Source organism: Pomacea canaliculata, linkage group LG2 (assembly GCF_003073045.1).
Source record: "Pomacea canaliculata isolate SZHN2017 linkage group LG2, ASM307304v1, whole genome shotgun sequence".
NCBI lineage: Eukaryota > Metazoa > Mollusca > Gastropoda > Architaenioglossa > Ampullariidae > Pomacea > Pomacea canaliculata.
The window spans coordinates 40,562,607-40,586,998 of record NC_037591.1 but is presented as its reverse complement, the minus strand read 5'-3'; the positions used below and the strand labels follow the sequence as shown (position 1 = coordinate 40,586,998).

Here is a 24,392-nt window from a genome sequence, read left to right as displayed (position 1 = left end):
AGTGAGGTCCACGTCTAACACCATGTGGATCAGAGGTTCCAGTCTGGCTCACAAGTCAGGCACTGGCTTCAATGCACTTACTCATCAGGTAAACAGCAATTTACAAAATCGTTGCAATTGTTTTTGTTTTGCTTTTTCTTTTATCTTTTGATACGTCTATTTGTCTAGTATATGTCAATGACATGTACAACACACAGAAATAGTAATTGTCTGCACTAGTTTTGTCATTTAACTATAAATAAAAATAGGGTTTCGTGGTTTTCTTATTTATCGTGAAATGTATTGCTTTCGCACTTTTCTTGTTTCTTTCTAATTTCTGATAAAGAAGAAACCTAATCAACTAGTGTGACCGTATCAAATATATATCAACAATACACTTGATAGTATACAAAGCTCCACTGACATGCTGATCAAATCACATAATACATTATCCACTACACTTAACTTAAAATAACTGAACTAGACATTTCCTTTTTAATTTTATGACAATTTTAATATTTAGCCATTTTATTATAGCATATTATAAATGTTTAACATATCTTCTATCTACTTTGCAGATGGTTTTCATAGAACCTTCTAGAAATATGTATATTTTGTATTTACAGACAGTAACTGATTTCATATTTGCTTCTGACGACCGCAAACGTAGTGAGAATAGAGAACGTTTGTTACATAGTAACACACTCGGCCTTTTGAGAAAGTAGGTCACATTGCATATCTTCAGATAGAGCTTTTAATCACCTTTCAAAAAAAAGTCAGATCGAGGCCGATAGAAGGTTCCCAAGCTAAAACACGCGATTTTTTTCTAGACAAGAGAAAGGGTCGAAAGTTTCCTAAAATGGACGTTTGCGTAAACATACTTTGCACATACCAATCAGAACTTTTTACAACCAACGTGACGGGATCCTAGATTACACCACCAATCCGTGTGGGAAGTTTCCGGCTGTCCCACAATACACCTGTCATGGCTTCCGGATGTAAATTGGCATTGGTAACCTAACTGGGGATGTAACAATCGCCCCAGTTAGCGTCTAGTGTGGCTCGTTGACAAGTCGGAAGGCCCTTATGCAGGAAAGGGAGGGGTAGTGTTGTAGGCCATAGGAGCGCAGACGTGTTATAAGTGGGAATCAACCCTAAGGCCTATTCCCACGCTGCAATGTTCTTGTACACAAAAACTTGCGCCTAGGCAGCTTAGCGCCATCCGTCCTATTCCCACGTAGCTAGGCCACGCACGTGTCTTGGGAGCTGACGTCATCCGCGCAGCGCATTATGGGTAGTCAACAATATGGCAGACGACATCGACGACGAGATACTTTTGGAAGCCATTGCGGCTACGATAGTGATATTGCATAATGTAGCGGAGAGAAAGAAGAAGAAAGAAAAAGATATGTGGATGAGGGAGTGGGGAACGCGAAGGAGTCGCTTAGGAGCATACTCGTGTCTTCTAAAATATTTTCGGAAGATTCACGAGAGTATGTGACGACTCTTTTTGCGAATGTCATCCTCCACTTTTAAATTGTTACCTGTTATACCATTGCCGACATCACGAGCGATTTCCATGAAGGCTTTCTAGCCTTATATCTGTTCATGTAATCGGGCTGTGTAGTGTCGAACAGACACGAATAGTTCTCCCAAAGAGAAGTCATGAGCACACAATTCTCCTCCGACCACATCGCCATTGTTTACAATGTGGAGGTAAGAAGGAAGCTACTGTGTTCAAAAACGCATTCGATTGGCTACAGCCCTACTATGTAGGTCGGCCTAGTGAGAAAATAGAAACGCGCTATAATCTCGAAACCAGGGAGAGGGCCTCCTGCGTGCCGTGTGCATAACTCGCTAAGGCCTTGCGGGGGGCTGCTAACCCCGCTAAGTGTCCAACATTGCAGCGTGGGAAAGGCCCTAGTAGCTACAGCGGCCAAGCGTGACCAGTCGGCTGGCAGAGGCGTCAATGAGTCTATGAAGACACTGACACCCAGGGGCTCACACACCTTTCCGCCAGTTGACGGGGAGTGGGTTACTGGTTGGACCCTCTGAGTCGGACACAACTTTCTAGCTCTACTACACGGATAGACACTCTGAGGACAAGGAATTTACTCCAGAGTTTAATCTAGACGAAGCTACCCAATGTGTTACAGTATTATTGGTGTTTAAGCGAATACTGGCGCCTGGGAACAAGGCACGTGCGCGAGAGTGTAACTTAACTCTTATACTACCTCCTTAAACATAACCTGCAGGAAAGCTATAGTACGATATAAACAAATGTCGACAGAAACTCAGTTAGTTATAGGTTTATCGTGGTGCGTCCAGACAGCCGACTATCACCAGACACTGTTGTAGTTTGATGAAGCAGTATTTATTAAACATCAACAAAAATAACGCCAGCTCAGACGCTAAAGGGAATGACTACATCAGGGATGCCACAACCTACGGCCGCGGGCCATATCCGGCCGCGAAACTTCTGCCCACAGTGCAGAAATCGGCATGTTAGTAATAGTATAAGACCTTAAAAAAACGAAAAAAAAAAGGAAGAAGTATTTATCCCCACGTAGGGGCGTTTCCCAATCTTTTTTTCGATGGACGAACAATTCGATTCAGTGCTCCGACTTGGTGTCTCTACGATGAGGCCGGACATTCAGAAGTTGGTTTCGGTAAAACAACTTCAAATATCCCACTAATTACTACATAATTAATGGAATGGTAAGTATAACTTGTTTCCAATAAAAAAATGGCATCTGCTCTATTTTTTTTCCTTTTTGTATTTTTGCGGTGAAATGGCCCGCGCGCGACACGGTTGTCCGAAGTGGATATGGCCCGCAGGCCGAAAAAGGTTGGGCATCACTGGACTACATAAAACCCCGGATTTGTCCTCAATGGATAAATCTTATCACGACATCTGCTTTTCTGTGAGATGAATCATTTATTTTTGGTAAATAAAGTTTTAGTCACTGTCATCAGTCTTTATAACGATCTTGTAGGGATATAATTCTGCCGCTACCAAACATCCTTGGTGGTGAACTGACACTGGCATTAGAGTTGCTTGAAACTGGAACTCCTTGTGTCTGGCATCAGCATCACAACCACCGACACAGGACTTTGTCTAGGAACGGTGACATGAAGCGATGCCCCAGGGCCGGACGCTGATTTATTTTTCGCAAAAGTCGCAATAAAGGGAAAATCTTCGGGAGCCTTCGGAAGCGTGACGTCAGCAAGCTGGGCCGACCGAACTAAATAAAACCTTCTCTTCAAGCTTTGGAAGCTATGAAATTTGTTCTGGCACTAATTCAACAACTTGTAAACACTATGAAGGGCTGCATAACGTTTATTGCGACAAGCAAAATACCTCAAGGCCTACAACTGATGACAGGTGAAGGTAAATAAATGAGAGCCCAGCACAACACAGACAATGTTAAACAACAAGTAGGTAAGATTACAGTGCTTTGTGAGCTACGCCTCTGTAGTGTAGCGGTTACAAACAGCGACTTTAGGTTGATATGTGGGGTGTTCAAAACTCTGAAGTGTCATTGTTGGCATTGGTATTTCTTTTTGGAGTTTCGCTTTGGGATGTTTTTGTTCTCTAGTGTGATCAATTTTCTATGATGCTTTTCACAAAAACTTATTGATTGCTGAGAGAAGTCATGTAATCTAGCTGTGTACAGTCTTATATGTTAGTCTTTAATATTATTGTAGTAATATATTAGTTGTATTATACTTCCCCTGCAGTTAATGTTCACGTCGGCAGCAAGAGTTAAACCCTCACTATCGCCCGCGGGCCTTGTTCCCAAGATCCATTTTTCACCTTTTTTGCGTACAAAGTAGATTGTCCGTAAGTGGGATCACATACTTTGCTTTGAACTGGCACATGATTATACCTTTCTAAAGATGTTAAGACAATAAGGAGAATGCGTAGCAAATATCTCGCCGGGTGGTACAAATGTTAGCAAAATCTCCAAGCCCACAGAATTCACAACACTTAAACCAAAGAATGCCAGCAAGATCATCAAGTGGTTAGAATAAAACTGAAACTAACTAAATAAACTTCTCCATCTCTGCATCTCTTTGTCCTATTCTCACCATATTTCCTAAATATTACCTTCAAAATGCAAGCTCATTCTCTTTGTAAAATCCTCAGTTAACACAAATATGAACCAAAGGTTTTAAACCTGTGCAGCTTAAAAAATGGCAGGTTTGTAAATACTTCGTCCAAGGTCCACAAGATCTTTATACCAAATACTGCCAATAGACACATTGTGAAATTGTGAAAGTCAGAACAATCCACATGATATACATTTTTCTTTTCTTTTCTTTCCTTTTCATCCAGCCTACTTTTTCCCTCTTCTTCTTTCGCCCTATCTCTTTTTCACTTATTTTATTCTTTGTCATTCCTTCTTCTGTTCATATTTTTGTCCTGTACTCTATTTTAGTGTAAGAAAACTTGTAGCTGAGACAGTCTCTGAGATAACACACATTTTTAAGGTAAGCTCTTCATGTTAAATGTTACACCTTATTCTTGTTATAGTCAGAATAATGCCAGAAACTTTATCTTGTCCACAGCAATCATTCCACAGAAGTTTCTCCTTGTCACTGACTCTGATAACGCCATCCATCGCATAGACATCGACACGGGAAGTAATGTTACAATCAGTCCCATTGGTCTACAGGACCCAATGGGTATTGACTACGATCCAGTAGACGGTCGTGTCTATTGGTCAGATATAGAGGACGAGACAATTCGATCCGCAAAGCTTGATGGCAGCGATGCTCAGCTGGTTCACAGCATTAGTCAAGGTAAAGTAGCTTACGAACACCGTGGTCATTTCTTCTGTACTTATTATAAAATATCTAAGACTATTTTATAATAGTAAATATATTTTATATCGCTTATCTTTCTACTAAACATAAGCCTCACAGTGCTTTACAGAAAGTTAAAAACAAAAAATAGACACAACATGCCTAGTACACCCAGGCCCATGTCAGCAGCCAAACTGACAGAGAAACATTCAACACCAGCAAACAAAAAGACAGAAATCGTAAAAACAAAGTTCGGCAGGAGAGCGAGGTATTAAACAAATCGTTTAGCAGTCATAACGATGTTTGATAAACACATGGAATAACAAAACTACAGAGAAATTATCGTGTGCACAACCTTAAATCATAAAGTTGTTATGCATGTTCTAATGAGAGAACAGACGAGACTGCCGATGATATGCTCCTACTTCAGCTCCTACAACAATGAATGACACACAAGTTACATTACAAGTCAAAAACGTTTATGAAGCAGTTTACTAAAAGAGCTTTACATCCTTGTTGCTGACATACAGATTAAAACAAACAACAGATACAAGATGGCGCAACTGTGGTAGTAGAGTCAGGTGAATAGCAAAATGGTCCACAAATACCACATGGTATGTCATAGCAAACTCATTAATCAACAGGACACACGGGTGACAGAAATCTACAAACTGAAAACGAAAAAAAAAAGAGAAAAAAAGTCACATTCTAGTCAGGTAGACAATAGACATCTCGGAAGACAAACAAGCTTGTTTCATTTAATCAGTGTGAGTATTGTTTACTACGGTTACCATAGTTTATAAGGTTTTTGTCACTGTGAAAGTAGCCGAGAAGACTAAACAATAACTGAAACGTCTTCATGAATATACCCTTCAGAAATGTTTTATCTCTGTCATTAGTCTGATTGATATATGTTACATATAAACTATAGGTATATAATCAGAAAAATCATTCACAACACCATGACCTTTACCTTTAATTTTTATACCCAGATTCCCATGAATTTAAATAAAAACTAGAGAATGATTAATCAAATTTGAAATTAAAGTTGAAAATGAAAGAAAAGAAACTGTTCTCACTTGACTCCATGTAAAATCTCACTATAAAATTAAATTATAAAATTGTATTTCTATAAAGAAAATTAGATACAATCCATCATCAGTGCGACGCTCAGTCCAATGAAAAGACTGTGGTAATAGTTACGCACCCTGTAGAAATAAATACATAAATATAATATGTTAGAGAAAATTCAAATTTATAACTAACATCCTATTTTCTTTTTAACAACTTACAGAACTCAAAAATGGAATTTACATTGTTTGTATAGGTCTGTGGTAAAAATGACTTATAGACGTCGTAGCTGCTTAAGTTTTCAATGAATTTGATTCTAGAAATTTGTGTTGTTGGTTCAGTGAGCTAAATTCTATAAAAGTATTTAAATAAATGTGACATTATCATAAATACTCATTTGTTAACTGTCTGTAAGGAGGTTCTCTGTGGGGCCTATCATTGGACTCTGTGTCGAGGCTACTATTCTACGCCGACCACGGCAACAAAGTCATCGGAATGATATCACTGGACACCAACAGTCATCAGATTGTCGTCGATTCAGACATTGATTATCCTATAGACATCGAGCTGGACAAACACAACGGGTGATTATAATAAGACTTGCAACTGATGCTAAACACATTGAACTAATTAATTTTAATACGTTTAATACGTTGAAAAATAACATTATATGTTAGAGAATTTATTTATGAAACTTATTTACATGCTAATGATCATGCATTTGGGACTTCGAAAATAAAGAGAGAAAAAGCAACAAAATCAAAGTGTAAATGAAGAGAATAACAAATAAATTATCTAGGAAAAGAAATAGAAATCTTTCTGTTAAAATGTGAGAGCTGCAATCAGATATTGAGACCAAATATAAATGTGATTGAGTTCCGCTCTCCAATTGTTTACACAAACAACAGTGTGCTGTACTGGAGTGACAGCAACAAAGTTACCATAGAGAGGTGTAACTATGACGGCTCGGACCGTGAGACACTAGTTTCTGCATCCAGACATCTTGAAGGTCCTAATGGTCTTGCTTTGGACATAGAGGGTAAGATGTTTGATTTTTCTTGCATTTATTGCATATTTTTATGTGAGCCGACTAAGTTTTGTTGTTACTTTATCCCCTATTATTATTTATTTATATTGGCTTACCTGCTTTAACAATTAGTTTACATTTAGAAGTAGGCTTTTCTCTTTTAACCTGTGTATCGACGGTTTGTTGTTTGTACCTCAACTTCTTTACTTTGTGTAACGGACCATGCGTAGTAGAGGGGGATGAATGGATAGGGGTGTCACACATTCGAAGCTTGGAGGAAGCCTCCCCTCCTCCCGCGGATTATTCTCTGCTATCCAGGTTCCCTTCCTGGTGGTGGTCGGTGCTCCAGCTTGCGCACACCACGGTTCCTGCTCGCTTCGTCGGGGTGCAGCTTCTTGACCCCCAAAATACACACTACTTGTAGCTCCTATCCACAGAGCTCTCACGGCGAGAATACAAGCTGAAATGTGGAACCTCAGTTGTATATCCCCAGTAGTACAGCTGCTCTCTTTGACAGTAATACCTCCCTCGTGTTACATCCACAGTGATTAGTGAAGTATAAACACAAGAAGAATTGAATACCTTACAAGTGACAATTTAGAATTTATTTATGTGAATCTTCTTTATTGTTGTACCTGGATGAGGATTATTGATGTATCTTACTGGTAATATATGTTGTGTATGCTGAAAGAAGGATACATTGTTCTTATTAATGTGTCTATTTGTAAATAATAATTGGTGCCTCATTAGACGGACACCCACCGATCTCGTTTAATCTTTTATGGAAAGAATGCGCATGTCAGTGGATAGTCCGTGACACTTTGTATGAATTGATCCGCAGGTGTACATATTCGTGTTTTTCCATTCCTTATTTCTTTTATACTTACTTGTGTTTGTGTTTATACATATGTATGTGATGAATGAATGTATTTTTGAATGTGTGAACGGGTGGATCCATGGGTGCGCACGTGAAGGGAGGAGACTTTACTGGGCAGATGGAGACACACAGCTGATAGGATGGACGGATGTGGACAGCAAACGTTCTAAAGTTTATTTTAAACTGAAGGGCTCATACTTTATGGGCCTGGATATCTACCAAAATGAGTTGTTTGTCACGGACTGGGGAGATGAACAGTGAGTGCTATTGCGATTGTTCTTTCGCGTGTAGAAATAAATGTTTTTAACATTGGAATGCAAGGTATAGGAAAGGGAAAAAAGCCTTAAAGCTACATTTTCATGTAGCCACAGTCAACAAAGTTTCACGATTCCTTTCTTTTTGTGAAGCTTTAGATAATTTCTATTATCATTTCTTAGGAGCAGAAACATTTAATTTATCGAATAATACACTGTTTACATACTTAAATATGGTTTATATTACACATACTTTCCCTGTTTGCTGCTTGTAAAGAAAGTCACCCGTTTGGACCCGTGGAGTGGTATAACCGCTGAAAATTGAAATGTTGTATGTAAAATACCATACCTTTAAATAACTAAGTCTTGGTTTTACTACTTGTCATTGATCCTTTGACAGGTACCTGTCGTTGGGAAGTGAAAATGCGGACACGTGGAAACATTTTAACCTATTTTGGGTGATAGTGAGCAGGTCCAGTGATTTATGTAATTAGGGAAAGTTTAGGATTCACTGAACTTTTTTTTTACACGTAGGAATCTTAATCTCCAGCCAAACGACTCTTACAGGATATTTTTTTATATTTTAAACTGCTATGAATATTATCAAACTTCGCCTGGAAACCACTTTGGTAACCTGCAAGTCCCAAGCCAGGATGAAGGAGGAAGGTTGGGCGTGGAGCTATCAACCCCTCTCTGAAAAAAAAAATACTACAGAAACCGCACTGGTTGATCGTACTCCAAAACGAGACATAAAGATCATGGTGGGTGACATGAATGCCAAAGATGGAAATGACAACACAGACAAAGAACGCATAATGGGAAAGCATGGTGTGGGCAAATGCAATGAAAATGGTGAGTTGCTCACAGACTTCTGCTTGTTCAATAACCTTGTAGTCGGAGGCACAGTTTTTTCACACAAAACCATTCACCAGACCACCTGGACTTCACCAGATGGACATACAGAAAACCAGATCGATCACATCACCATTAATCGCCAGTTTAGCAGTCTGCGGGATGTCAGGGTTAAGCGAGGTCGCAACCATGAAGATAAAGCTGAGGTCTTTCCGTGACTCATCAGACAGATCACACCACAAATTCAATGTGCAGTTTCTTAGAGACCGTAGAAAGCAAAAACAGTTCAACTGAGAAGTTAAAAACAGGTTTGAGACACTGGAGAAACAATGGCCAACAACTGGACAGGAAAACAAGAGACGTGGAAGACTGACTGCACACAGGTTCTGGGAAAAAAGGAAAACAGCACAAGGAAAGGCTGACTTTAAGGACCTGGCAAAAAATAGGGGAAAGGAAGGAGCTGAAGCAGAAGACCAACAAATGTCAAGACCAGCAGGAAATTAAAGCAAAATACTGTGAGATTAACAAAGAAGAGAAGAAGAGTGCAAAAGACGACAAGAGACAGTTCACACACAGGATGGCAGAAGAGGCAGAACAAGCAGCTGGGCAAAAACAAAAAAAAAAACAAACAAACAAACCGGGGATGCAAAACATGGCATGATATAGTCCCAACTGCAGAAGGACGCCAAAAACCGGGTCCGATGGCGGGGTGTGTGGCTACGGCTCTTTGGGCGAATAGGAACAAGAAGAAAAATAAATATTATTAACGATAGCTTCTAAACTAACAGGGCTCTTAATGAGATAACATAATTTTCTTACTAGTAAACTCACCATTTCAAAAAGTACAATTTCAAACTATTAATTTTGTGCTCGTACTAACAAAAATCGTGAAAATATTTGATTCGTATAAATTTTGTGTTATTCATGCATTATTATCAAGTATATGGAATAAATATATTTTGTAGTACTGTGCCTGTTATACTTTTATATAGATTTTAAATTTCTGTTTGTGTTTCGACGAACGTCTCGAAGCTTTCACCATGGTATCTTCATTGAAACCAATAAATACAAGGAAATAAAGTGGACACGACTCAGCTAGAAAGAAAGTTTTAGTCTTCTTGGTATTATTTTTATACAGAAATCTGGCAGAAACAACACACATCTATCGCATTGGCAAGAATAAAACAATGTTGTCACGTGTACAAGTTAAAGGGAGAGTAAACGATGTTCGTGTCTATGCCGAGGAAACAACACGTAAAGGTCAGTAAACAGTCTGTTCTGCAGGAATAAAGCACAAAGAGGAGTCTAATGTAGAAATGCAACAAAAATATTTTTCTGTCATGTCTCCTTTCGTTTGTCTGTGTGTTAAGCGCTTTATTGACTCGCAGCTTCAAATGCAATCAAGCTTTCTCTACTCATATATTTTCTTCACTCAGAAATTCTTTCATCGCTTGGTCACGCTTTTTGGTTTGCTTTAAGCGGTGGTGAGCGGATCAACTCCTTCACCCAGTCGGTCTCTTTATTGGTCCACTACATCTCCCAAAGGGCGCTGGCCAATCACAACATGACAACAGAACAAATTTTACTTCTTCACTGTTACGAGAAGCGTTTTACGGATGTCCCAGGGTGGCAACCGTGTTGTGTACTAAGAAACAGGTTTTGCATGTAAAGGCATGTATTGACAGGTGTTTATTGGCAGATATAGCGAGTGCAGCATCAGAGGAATTTACTACCTGATGAATTTAACTTGTCAAGGTCTGAAAAAATTCGAAATTTGCGTAGATGATGCAATAGCACTTCTTGATTGGCTGCTTTGAACTACCATTGTCTGAATTATTGGCAATGTGGCTACACATCGTGTCAAAATGAAGCACAGATAAAACTGTTGTTGATGCTGTTGTTGTAGGTTTTGAGGGAAAGTGCTTCTACCTCGCGGTGATTTGGCGTTATGGATTGTGGGGAATTTGGGGGGATTTGGGTATGGTGGATGTGGGTGTAAGATGAGGGGTTGCTGTCTTGTTACGCTGTAGGTATTATCTATTTTGTTTGTGCTCTCTTTTCTGTTGGTGATTAGTTTTGCCGAGTGTGTTTTGGGTATCAGATTACATGGGCCGCTTTGTACTACTTATATAGCATGGGATACAATTTTCTTAACTTTCCTATCATACAATTACCTAAACATTAATGTGATACAATAATTAAACTTTAAATGCTTTCTTCTCCTTTGAACAAAAGCTTAATTTCTCGAATCTCAGGACCAAACGGATGTGGTAACAACAATGGAGGCTGTATGTTTATCTGCATTCCAACTCGTGGGAACAGAAGCAAGTGTCTGGCACCGTTAGACAAGTCGTCTGGTATGTAACAGATCTCTAGGATTACAAATGTAACGGTCAAGGAAATTTCAGATGCTTTAAAGTTATTCATGACAGATAAACATGTTTTAAACAAACATCAAACATATATCAAGAAAAACAATAGGTCAGTTGTAAGTCAAAGAATGTAAATTTAATTAGCAAACGATTAATTTTGTAAAATAAATTAAGGGGCATTTCAATGGTTATATCAACGTAGCAACATAAAAGTAAACACATAGAAGATAAGGACCTACTTATTTTTAGACATGAAATAACCAAGGATTGGCATTCGTGGCAAGTATGACCTTAGTACAACAAACGATTAGGTTACTAATGTAAGGAACTAGACAAGAAATAACTATTGTCTATAACGTTTCATCTTGCGTTAGCTATTTGTCAATAGTTTGGATTATAGTCACGGAAATAATTCACTGACTTTTTTAATCTGGAGGCTTATGACCCTCTTCATCCTTATTGTTTGCTTCATGATTCGTCTTTTATGTTTTATGGTTTTATCTGCATAATTCTTATCTTACTTATCCCGTCAATCTTCTTCTTTTCGTGTTAACCTTTTTTAAAGCTCCGAAAGCATGCTCCTTCGTGACGGTACATAAATAATACCTTTATAATTTGATATAATACATGTTGGATAAAACATTTACAGTCATCTTCTGACTGTGTAGTAAAACATTACTTCAATAGTCTCACCTGTCACTTAGTCATTAGCCTTGACAGCACTGCCAAGAGGGCAAAGACTCAGGAGAAAGCCACAAAACCTTGGTTAGTGAACCTGGACACAACGGGCACGTGCCTTTGTGGTGTTTATTACAGTGAAGACAGGTAAATAAGAAATCGTCTAATAATAAACCAGGCATCGTCTGAAGACTCAAATAATACTGGGTATCCGTGTCTTTGGAGAAAAACTTGTCGCACTATGACGTGGATGGCGGACCTCGTAGAAAAGTGACGAAGGACCGTTGGACTGGTAACTACGAGTGAGGTCTCTTACATGGACTACGAGTACAAAGATCATCACCTCATTACACCGCAGCGTTGAACTACTGAGACTAAAAAAAAAGAATCTTAGTGCGAGAGTGGCAATAATAACTGTCAGAGATGTTGATGAAATGTGTATTTAAAAGGTAATAGCTGTAACATTAAATGTGCAGGTAGCACAGACACCATTTAGACACCTTTAACTTCAGGCTAACTGTTGCATGAATTTTGCATTGCCTGCAAGTTATTAATTCATTTTTTAAATTTTTTATATAGTTGTTACTTATTTGGTCAGTATTTGTGGCTCGTAAGCCACCTGTCGTTCACTGGCTAACGTGTGAAGATTATGGGTAACTTTTCCTTGCAGTGTTATACAACCTTGCACTGTCAACCACATGCTCAGTTTCCCCGGTGTTAACGTCTTGCTAAAACCACAGAATAATTATAATACAAAGGTAGAAAAATTGCCTTTAATTGAGCTCATATTGGTAACCACCATTTTCGGTTTGTTTGCAAGTCTCAATGTAAACCTCCCATACTATTGTAATACGTCTAAGGTCCTCTGGTAATCTGTTGGATGCGCTGTATATCAACATATGGTTCTTAACTATCTCAATAAATACTGGCATGGTATTGAAAGTGGATGCCAAAAGCTTCAAGAATTGGTCTATGATTTCTGTCAAATGTTATTCTTGAGGTTTTTCTTGTAAGAAGAAATAGAAAAATAATTTAACCAAATCTATAGGATTACCTTTCGCACCAACATACTGAGCAGAGCAGTTCAAGCGATTTCCGATCCCTTACCCTGAGCGGCTCATGGTTTATCCGAACTCTAATGTCCACAGTACTACTACTAGTACTGTTCCTCTTCATGCATCAGGTTGCACATAAGGCCTCAATCAGAGTCCGCTTCCGATGTCGATCGGCTGAAACCCGCTCCAGGTGACCCCATGTCCTGCCCTTTCCTTTCATCTCCCTTTCCACTGTTCTTCTCCAAGTTTCCTTTGGGCGGCCTCGTTTTCTTCGGCCGTCTGGTGTCCATCGCAGGGCGACTGTGGAAAGGTCTGCTGTCTGCTGGCGGAGCACATGTCCAATCCATCGCCAACGCCTTCGTTGAACCTGCGTGGTGATGGACTCGGTTTCAGTTCTTCGGTGGAGTTCTTCGTTGGTGATGGTGTTTGGCCAAAAGATGTTAAGTATGCACCTGAGGCATCTGTTTTGGAAGATGTCCAGTCTGTTACAGATGGTTTTGGTCATCTTCCAAGATTCTGATCCGTAAAGGAGTTTGCTGATCACATTTGACTTGAAGATTCTCAGCTTGATCTTCTGGCTAGTGGAATTGTGAAATGGGACTCTACCTTTGAAAACTTACCATGGAATCTTAAATTTAACAAATGCCATAAGACAACAACTGATAACCAAGTTAAATGGTTTCAGTTAAGAATTTTCCATAAAACTTAAAGAGACAATACGTCATCTGTTATGGCAATGTCAACTTGTTAGTGTTTTCTGGAGAGATTTACATTCACTCATGATTACTAAATGTACAACACTGAGAAATTTTAATTTTTCTGAAAAACTTATTTTATTTGATGTACAGGACAACATTTGTACGGACAAAGTGTTAGACTTAATTATTTGTCAGCAAAATATTACATTTGTACATGCAAATGGAAAAACGATATACCCTCTATACATGTGTTTTTTTAAGATTGTAAAATACAGATGTAATATAGAAAGATACCATAGTATTTTAGGTAATAAATTAGACCTATTTGAAGTTCTGTGGAAGCCATATCATAAATTATTAATATAAGCGTAATTAGTGGAAGCTGGGAAATTCTCTTTCACTCCTTCTCCACATGTGATAAATGTCATATATTTGTGTTGTGCTTATTACAAAAAAAGTATACTTTTAATTTAACTTTTTTTCTTTCCTTTTTCCTTTTCCTGGTTTCTGTTATGCCTTCAAAAATACCTAAATCGCCGTCAGTAACGACTTGGATTTAATTTAGAGATACACAGACACGCTTCAAAGACAAATTAAGAACTTAAATAGCCTTGCTTTTGTTCATGTCAGATTCTGCTACAGAATGTTATTGTTATTTATTTGCAGTCTGTGGTGAATATGTTTCCCCTAGTGGCTTCATTTCGTCTCCATCATACACTAGACAGGACCTGGACATTCAGGATTGTATTTACATAATAAATACCACAGCAGGCTATCGCATCACCTTAACATTCCTGACACTTGAAACTGAAGATTGCAGATACAATTTCCTGCAGGTTTGTGATTGGTTTCTTACTGTATATTAAGGATTTTTCAGTTCTACATCAATTATGAGCGGAAATAATTTACAGGAAAGTGGAGGTCAAATATAACTTTAATTATTAATTCCTTTTAAGTATTCAGTAAATCTTATGTCTTTAACAAGTAAGTAAGTGTGACTGTCAGTTTAGGTTTCTTTCTGATGTAGCAAACAACGAAACTCTTAGCAGTCTATCAACATGAATACTTTTTAACTTCATATAATTCATGTTCACATCCTAAGATCCGGGATGGAAGCTCCGAGCTGTCACCGTCTATGGGTATCTTCTGTAACACGAGTGTTCCGGACAGATTGAGGTCCACGTCTAACACCATGTGGATCAGATCCCGGTCTGGCTCACAGTCAGGCACTGGCTTCAATGCAACTTACTCATCAGGTAAATCATTTTTTTTACAAATTACTACAATTATATTCTTTCAGTTTTTTGTCTCGTCTTCCTTTAATGCTTATACTTGACTGCATAGCTCAAGGACATGTAGAACACACAGAAATAATTAGTTGTCTTAAGGAGCTTTGCCATTTAACAAAAAAAAAAAAAAAACCCCAACAAAACAAGTGCTCATGACCTTTACCATTTTATAGCTCAAATGCGAATCACGCTTTTACTTTTTTTCTTTCCTTCTAATTTCTTTTGTCAAAAACACCTGATCAACTAGTGTCACGTATTGAAGATATGACAACAATCACACGGCGATATACTTCTCATAATATACAAAACTCCACTGACATCAATTAGTCAAATGACATTACATGTTATCTACTACAATTCAACTCTCGTCAGTGATGCAATAATTCCACTCACCCTTTTAAAGCTCGGAGGTGGGCTCCTGTTATCTCCCATTCGTCCGCACGACCTTCACTCTCTCTCTGTCGTGTCCACTAGTGTATACAACACATCACCACCACCGACAACGCCGGGCATTCATGACAATATGTCTGCCTCTCCATTAAAAAGGTAGCAATGAAAACAGCTACTTTTAAACGAGAAGAAACGGTAAAAGTAATTTTATCTAAAATATATCATAACTGACGCATTCTATGCAGAAAAAGGCCTCATGACCAAGAAAACAGAATAATATTATATATTATAGTATGGTCTACAAGGAGATCAGTCTCTCTGTGTTTATGGGTTCTATAATTGCATCTCACTGAAACCCTAGAAGAAACAATGAGACAGGAAAATGCAAAGCAGATGTGGTTTAAAGTGGTAAAGCATTATAAGTAAGCCCATCAAAATGTCCAAGAACACAAAGTTTACATCACGGGAACCACAAAATCACAACGTGGGTACATTCATGCGGCAGTCGTTAAAATCCATAAGAATCTTCTTTGTCCTTTCTTCTGCTTTCTCCTAACTGTTCACTTCTTGTTCTTTCTCTGATCTCTGATCTCTTTTTTCTTTATTCTTTGTTATGTTTCCTTGTATTTCTGGTTTTGTCTTATAAATAATAGTTTTCTTTAATAGAAGAATCAAAATTGTTGGAAGGAGTTTTAATATGTGCTCTTTATATTACTAATAAAAAATACTCTCGTTTTGGTCAAAATAAATTTTGAAACTTCATCCTGTCCACAGCAATCATTCCACAGAAGTTTCTCCTTGTCACTGACTCTCATAATGGCATCCATCGCATAGACATCGACACGGGAAGTAATTTTACAATCAGTCCCAGTGGTCTACAGGACCCATTTGGTATTGACTACGATCCTGTAGACGGTCGTGTCTATTGGTCAGATATAGAGGACGAGACAATTCGATCCGCTAACCTTGATGGCAGCGATGCTCGGCTGGTTCGCAATATTAGTCAAGGTAAAGTAGCTTTCATGCTACTTGGTTTTATGTTTTAGACTTGTTACAAATTTGTTAAAACAGCTTTAATAATAATGAAGAGCATTTACATAGCTTATTTTTCTACTAATGGGGATGACACACAAGTCACAGACAACACACTGCGTCCCACACGTGTTCCGACAACAAATTACAAAGACCTGTACGTGGGCTTACAATTCACTATTATTCGGGATCTTGTGTTGATTTTAGGGGAGGGCAGTAAATTTCATTGAACTATTTTCTTGAATCAGAAGAATATCTTCAGTGACTCCTATACATTTGACTCAGATTGTAAGTCTTATGCGCGCTTTTAACTTTTCTCTAGAGACTGCCAGGAAGCTGTGTCTTATTAGGTTTACCTCTGTTTCATGCTATTTATTATATGTTAAACAATATATTTACACACTAATTTAAATGCGCATCTACAATATAAGACCGTTGTATCTAGATTTATAATATTAAACAATTATTTGTAAGAGACTTGTCACAAATTATGCTGAGGTATCTGAACATATTGACAATTTCAAGTTGTGAATAATCATAGAATAACTTCACTTATTTAACAATAAAACCACCATTTCCAAGAACAACAACTTGAAACTTATCTAAATTTACCACAAAATAAAGACGTTTGGCAACTTGACAAAACATAAAGTTGATTCTACAGACCCTCTAATATCGCACACTAATGCAATATCGTCAGCAAACAATAAAATAATCAGTTGTATCAAATCAGACGAGATCTGAATCCCTTAAATACCTTTCTGTCATATTTCATTAGTCAATTTATAAACAATGAACTTTAAACAATTAACAGGACTACATGTTTATCCTTCATTAAGACCTCTAGGACAAATAATTTGTACATAGCTTTGCTGGCTCTGCACATTTTTCCATGCATACCATTGTTCTGGAGTACGTGCCACAGTTTTCTCTTCTTACAGAGTCAAAGGCTTTATAAAGTCAATGGAAGCATCATAAAGTTTTGTTATGCCTGATCAATTGCTTTTGTATTACTGCTATTAGAAAAATTGTGTGGTCTACTTTGCTATGCATTTTGCTAAAGCCAGCTTAATCCCCACCTCCTATATTGTTCCCTCAATCCAGGCATTTATGCGTTTGTTGATAATGGAACCTTAGATTTTACTTCAAATGTTTAGAAGAGAAATACCACGGTAATTATCCGGTTGATCAACATCACACTTTTTAAACAATGTCTGAATAATGCCTACAAGTCATGCATCAGGAAATTTTCCATGATTTAATAGGCGACTAAAAAAGAAGATAAAAAAAGGGAGATAGCTGATAATAAATGTTTAAAAAGTTTCCTACTTTCCCTGTGTGTTCCTGCTGTTTTACTACTCTTCAGAGATTATATTGCCTGCACTACTTTCTCCGGGGCAGTCGGGTTATTTAACTTTAAGGTCATCATCATCATCGTTGTTATCATAAACATAAGCAGCAACATGTGAAGTGTTAGCTTTATCTATGCTTGACTTGCTTGAAACAGCAAAGGAATTAAACATCTTTCTAAGATCACAATACCAGGTTTCAAGGGCTATAGAGGTACTAGCAAATATTCTTTTTTAAAGAGAATGGACTTTCTCCCAAAATAATTTTGAATAGACATAATGTTCTTCAGAGTGTTTAGTACTTGTACTTAAGAAGTGCCTTATTAAAGTCTTTTTGAATAAGACGGCTTGTTTCCTCAAAACACCTCATAACTTTTTCTGAATGTCATCTTAACTTAAACTCATCTAGTTGAACACTATTCAAAACACATTTTTTCATAGCCATAGCTTTTCAATTTCCCCATGAGGTTGGCATGATCAAACTCAAATGAAATGTGGAGCTCAGCATAAAATTCAAGACTTGGAAACAAGGTCTTTTAGACTAATTCTTTATTTCAGCCTAAGTATACAACATAGTAGCTGGATGTTCCATATGTCTAGAAGGCTGGTTCAGAACTAAAGAATATAAAAAAAACAATATAAGTCCAGGCACAGATGGTCTTACTGTTGAATTTAAAAAACAATTCTTTGTTGACATCGGAACGTTTCTTGATGTATCAATTAATGAAGGTTTTAAAAAAGACCAGTTAGCAGTATCTCCAGCGCAAGGCATAATTACTTGTTTGCCTAAAGACAAGAAACAAAAACAGTTTATTTACACTTGGAGGCCAATATCTCTGTTGAATGTAACTTAAAATATTGAATCATCATGTAATGCTAAACGATTACAACATGTGCTACCGCTGGTGATTGATGTATGTAAGAGAGGATTTATGTAAGGGTATATTGGGGATAATATTTGGATGATTTATGATATACTTTACTTTGCATATGGTAATAATATCCCTGGATTATTGCTAACTGTAGACTGAGAAAGAGTTGGATTCTGTGGTGTCCTGGTTAATTATCGAAAGATACCTCAAGTTGTTTGGTTTTCCATAGTCTATTATCAAAAGTTTGTCACATTGTAGAATATTTCATCTTCCTGTATCTATTTCAATCGCAATACTTCGGTTTGTTTAGCTTAAAAAGTGGCTGCATGCAAGGGAATGAAATTTCGCCTTATTTATACTTAATATGTGCGAAGATACACTAATTATAAAAGCAATAATAAATGAAGGGAAATAAATATTAAAGAGGAAGAAGTGCTGTTTGGCTCTATTCGCAAATGATAGGATATGCTTTCTAGATGGTAGCAAAAAATCTTTTAATGAAACTATTAACAAAATAGATTTTCTGATATCTCAGGGTCAGAAGTTAACATTGAAAAGACTGAAGTAGTTGTATGCAGGTAGCATGAAAAAATAGTCATACTATATATATATATATGAGAAATAGGAATTTCCTATGGGACCCGGGATTTTTCAATATTCTGGGTATTGAATTTTCAGTTAACTTGAAGGAAATTATTCACTTAAATTTCCTTGACAAAATACAGGAAATGGAGATAAATCTTACTGTGCTGGGAAAAGAGATATTTAACACCCCTGGGGAAAATAAGAGTAGTGAAATCTCTTGTAACAGCTGAGATAGTTCATCTGCTGACTTCTTTACCGACCCCACCTATGACGGATTTGTTTACTCCTAAACTTTTGCAGACAAATCTTTTAATGGGTTAATATTTGAATCGTTTTTTGAAGATGTTGAACATACTGACTCCGTGCTTTCTGGCAAGGTATAACACTATGGGTTATGACAGAAAAACATTTGTCGAAACAGCGTTTGAATTTCGTCTGAAAGCAGTACGAATCGCAGTAGGGTACCTCGAGTAAAACGTATTTTAAGTCAATTTGTAGCTTTTATTTTAATATAGCAGTGTATTTTACTGATAGTTTGATAAACAAGAAATCCTTTTTTAAAGAAAAGTCAAACTGTACAAAATTGAATCCTATCACCTTCCAGGGCCTCGAGCACAAAACTGTTCCGCGCGATTTAAGACTCATTTCGTCTGGAGGGTCACAAATATTTTTAAGTGTGATTGCATAGATTGTTAAAGAAGCTTTCCTGTTTGTGTAAGTTACAACTACTGTATTGGGTTACTGACCAACAGCCTATGTTTCTATGGTTAGCTGCTTCTTTCCGCTTAGGGTATGACGAGAGGCTGATGAAAGATTTTATGTAGATGCACTTGTGCAGGGGCGTGTTTTTCGTGTCTATGTTGCTTAATGTAGTAGTATTTGATGTTTTGTATGTATTGTATCATACAACAAATGTTTCAAAAAAGGAAAACACTACACTTAACTAAAATACTGTATGTAAATGACTACAAACCATAAATAGCATATCATTGTCATCAGCGACTCTCAACATTATCGCAGTATTGGTCAAGTTCAAGTAATTTACACACACCGTGGTTGTCACCTGCACTCTACAGCGCCTTTCAGACGAGACAATTAATAAAATCAAAACACAGACAACAGTTTAAACTTTAGAAATATAATATAATTTAAAAATCAAAATAAAAGAAGAAAACAAAAAAAAAATAAATAAACACAATACAAAACGATTCCTAATTTTCCAACCCCACAATTCGTACACACGTTTCTTCCAACAGTTTCAAAAGTATTCAATCCTCTCGTCCAGTTTCTCTCAAAGTCTCCACTTGAAACGGCACAATGTTTCCGCCTCTAAGATACACATATATCCACATGAAAAGTACACAAAGTTTCCACTTCTTCTTGAAGTTATATTCCCAAAGAAAATCCACAAGTAAATCCAAAAGTAAAATCCACAAGAAAAGCTCACAAGAAAATCCACAAGTAAATCCAAAAGTAAATCCACAAGAAAACCTCACAAGAAAACTTCAACAGGTTCAATGTTAACAAAACACAAACAAGTCTGGTACTTCAAGTCGGTTCAGGACTTATACACACAATCCAAGTCTGGTCAGGACTTGTACACACAGGTCTACAACACCAAGTCCGTCAAGACTGGTTACAAAGCAATAGCCGTCCGCTCCGGACGCACTGACAACACCAAGAAGACTGTCCCTTCTTCCCGCTCCCGTCAAGGAAAAACCCCAATCAAACCACACACAGATCCAACACACTACCACCCTCTTTCCTTTGTTCAAAGTAACCACCAAACAACCTATCAACAGAACTTAATTACACAAAGACCGGCCGGCCATCCCCGTATGGCGCGGCACGCCTCAGACTGTTGACACTAACAGCCCCAGTGATAGCTGTCTTTACCACCTCACCCGAACAATTACTTTTACTAATTAAAAAAAAAACATTTTATAAAATACATCTCAACAGGTTTGTGACAAATAGCCCCCCACCAAAACCAACCTACGGCTTGGTTAAACTTCTACGGAGCAAACCTGCTCAGGTAATCAGCCCACATTATCCTTTCCAGTAATAACTGGCACAACAAATGCCAACAGTTACAGTCACAAAGCCCACCTCCCTTCTCTCTCATGTTTACTCTGACTGTCTTAGGGCTGTCGACTTCTCTCTTCTCAGAGTTGGTCGTTTTAAAAGGTTTTATGACACGTAAACCTCGTACATCTCTCCTAGCTTGTGCGTGAGTCACAACTGCAACAGCTGGTGGCGGCACTGGTGGTAATGGAGAATGAACCGACACTGCACTTTGGTTCCATCTCTCCGCTCGATGTGGTTGCCTATGATGACAGGCACCACCAGATTGGCGAGTACCACAGTTATTGCTTCACCACAATAGAATGGACTTTGTAATCGCACTAAAGCAGTTGGACATGAGAGAACCTCATTCTTGCAAGCCATGGTTATACTGCAGTGTGTAGGTAGCAAATCAGTTGGAGCTACCAAATCTGCATCCACTACCAACACATCAGCTCCTGTGTCACGCAAAGCTTTCACTGTCTTCTCCCCGACAGTAGCCAGACAATAAGGATTGTAGGACCCTGTCTCTGATTGTGCTGGCTGGTCGGCGCACCTAACAACAGTCACCTTCGAACTATTTCCAGGAACAAAACTTTGTTTTCGGTTTTTACAGTCTTTCTTTATGTGTCCTGGTTTCCCACAATTAAAACATGTGATTTCCTGCGATCCAGCTTGTTCTGTCAACTCATTCCTATCCTTTTGCCCATAGTCAGTTCGACCTGGCACTCCTGGTGAACGTTTGGCAGCTCTACGTGCATCAGCGTAGCGCTCCGCCAACATCGCTAATTCCTTCACAGTCTTTGGAGAACATTGGCGGAGATAGATGGCCATCTCTCCTCCTATAACCTCTAACATCTGTTCTTGCAAAACTAGATCGAGCAAGTCTTCATACTTTGTCTCTTTTCCAGACAAGCTCAGCCATCTTTCTACATAGCGGGTCAGTCTGGTGGCAAATTGAGGAAATGTTTCTCTGTCGAGTCTTCGTTCATTTCTAAACTGACACCTGTAGGAGTCTGGAGTCAGCTGAAATGCTTCTCTCAGTGCTACTTTCACAGCCTCGTAATCTCGTCTCTCAGTGTCTGTGAGTGACAAGTACACCTCCGCTGCTCGGCCTCTCAATTGACCCCCAAGCATCACCCCCCAGCTATTTACATCCCAGTTCTGTAGCTGAGCTACACACTCAAAGCGTCCTAAGAAAGTATCTAAGTCTTCCACAGCTTCATCAAACACAGGAAGTTTCACACTGTAAGTACTGATACATGGGTTAGATGGGGTTGAGCCCACTTCATTCTCTAGCCGTCGACAATGAGTTTCTTTTTCTCTTTCTTGTTCTAATTCAAACCGTCTTTCTTTCAATTTCAGTTCTAGCTGTCTTTCTTCTTCTTCTAACCTCAGTTTCCTTTCTCTCTCTTCTTCTTCTAGCTGAAGTTCTCTTTCCCTTTCTCGTTTTCTTTCATTCCTCTCTTCTTCTTCCAGCTGAAATTTTCTTTCTCTCTCTTTTTCCTCCAACTGAAGTTTCCGTTCTCTTTCTCTTTTTCTTTCCTTTCTCTCTTCCTCTTCTAGCTGAATTTTCCTATTTCTCTCTTCTTCTTCTAGCTGAATTTTCCTATTTCTCTCTTCCTCTTCTTTCCTTCTCTCCCTCTCTTCCTGACGACGATCTCTCAACTCCGCCGCTATGAACCTGACCAACTTATCCCCTGTCAGACCAAGTTCTGTGGCGAGTAACTTAGCTTCAGACGTCCATCTCTGAAGTTTACCTAGATGCCCCTCTATTTCCACAGACATTTTTTCTTGGAAAGGCATTCCCTTCATCTCTTCTGAAGTAGGATCAGTTTCCTTAACCCCCTTTGGATCAAATCCAGTAGCCATGACACCAATAAAATATCACACACAATATTCAAACAGTTTTAAAAAACCCTGCGTTCCAATACAAGAAAAAAAAAATTCTAACCTCGTCTGAAACGACAATATATTGCCTATAAAATCCCGGACAGAGCCCCCATTAATATTGTCACCTGCACTCTACAGCGCCTTTCAGACGAGACAATTAATAAAATCAAAACACAGACAACAGTTTAAACTTTAGAAATATAATATAATTTAAAAATCAAAATAAAAGAAGAAAACAAAAAAAAATAAATAAACACAATACAAAACGATTCCTAATTTTCCAACCCCACAATTCATACACACGTTTCTTCCAACAGTTTCAAAAGTATTCAATCCTCTCGTCCAGTTTCTCTCAAAGTCTCCACTTGAAACGGCACAATGTTTCCGCCTCTAAGATACACATATATCCACATGAAAAGTACACAAAGTTTCCACTTCTTCTTGAAGTTATATTCCCAAAGAAAATCCACAAGTAAATCCAAAAGTAAAATCCACAAGAAAAGCTCACAAGAAAATCCACAAGTAAATCCACAAGTAAATCCAAAAGTAAATCCACAAGAAAACCTCACAAGAAAACCTCACAAGAAAACTTCAACAGGTTCAATGTTAACAAAACACAAACAAGTCTGGTACTTCAAGTCGGTTCAGGACTTATACACACAATCCAAGTCTGGTCAGGACTTGTACACACAGGTCTACAACACCAAGTCCGTCAAGACTGGTTACAAAGCAATAGCCGTCCGCTCCGGACGCACTGACAACACCAAGAAGACTGTCCCTTCTTCCCGCTCCCGTTAAGAAAAAACCCCAATCAAACCACACACATCCAACACACTATCACCCTCTTTCCTTTGTTCAAAGTAACCACCAAACAACCTATCAACAGAACTTAATTACACAAAGACCGGCCGGCCATCCCCGTATGGCGCGGCACGCCTCAGACTGTTGACACTAACAGCCCCAGTGATAGCTGTCTTTACCACCTCACCCGAACAATTACTTTTACTAATTAAAAAAAAACATTTTATAAAATACATCTCAACAGGTTTGTGACAGTGGTCTTATATAAATATATATGTTAATTTATATTAATTTGTGTTGTTGACTGAGTGAGAAAACTTCTCTAAGGTTTTTGAACTAGTGTCATATTATCATAAATACTCATTAGTTAACTGTCTTTAAGGAGGTCTTCTATGGGGCCTTTCTGTGGACTCTGTGTCGAGGCTACTGTTCTACGCCGACGACG

General features: G+C 38.2%; 2 protein-coding genes across 2 annotated transcripts; one reads left to right on the top strand and one right to left on the bottom strand.

The window, feature by feature from the left end:
- The first annotated feature begins 50 nt into the window (after nt 1-50).
- On the top strand, nt 51-7,854 carry LOC112556906 (low-density lipoprotein receptor-related protein 5-like). Its single transcript, XM_025226351.1, has 5 exons — nt 51-88; nt 4,552-4,785; nt 6,275-6,443; nt 6,768-6,898; nt 7,205-7,854. Exons 2-5 carry the CDS (start codon nt 4,665-4,667, stop codon nt 7,348-7,350), a joined length of 567 nt encoding a protein of 188 aa, XP_025082136.1. The 5' UTR covers nt 51-88; nt 4,552-4,664; the 3' UTR covers nt 7,351-7,854.
- Nucleotides 7,855-21,424: 13,570 nt separating this feature from the next.
- Nucleotides 21,425-23,125, bottom strand: LOC112556052. Its single transcript, XM_025224665.1, has 2 exons — nt 23,014-23,125; nt 21,425-22,587 (listed from the first exon to the last, which is right to left on the bottom strand). The coding sequence occupies exons 1-2, from the start codon at nt 23,123-23,125 to the stop codon at nt 21,425-21,427; spliced, it is 1,275 nt and encodes a 424-aa protein (XP_025080450.1).
- Between the last annotated feature and the right edge of the window lie 1,267 nt (nt 23,126-24,392).

Bases quoted from the DNA above. Each gene is read 5' to 3' on its own strand.
- LOC112556906 (XM_025226351.1), top strand. From the start codon at position 4,665: ATGGGTATTGACTACGATCCAGTAGACGGTCGTGTCTATTGGTCAGAT. The intron at 6,444-6,767 runs GTGATTATAATA...CACAAACAACAG, and splicing joins GAGCTGGACAAACACAACGG to TGTGCTGTACTGGAGTGACA. The intron at 6,899-7,204 runs GTAAGATGTTTG...TCTGCTATCCAG, and splicing joins TCTTGCTTTGGACATAGAGG to GTTCCCTTCCTGGTGGTGGT.
- LOC112556052 (XM_025224665.1), bottom strand. From the start codon at position 23,125: ATGGCTACTGGATTTGATCCAAAGGGGGTTAAGGAAACTGATCCTACT. The intron at 22,588-23,013 runs GTAAACTTCAGA...GGTTTGAATTAG, and splicing joins GGAAATAGAGGGGCATCTAG to AACAAGAAAGAGAAAAAGAA.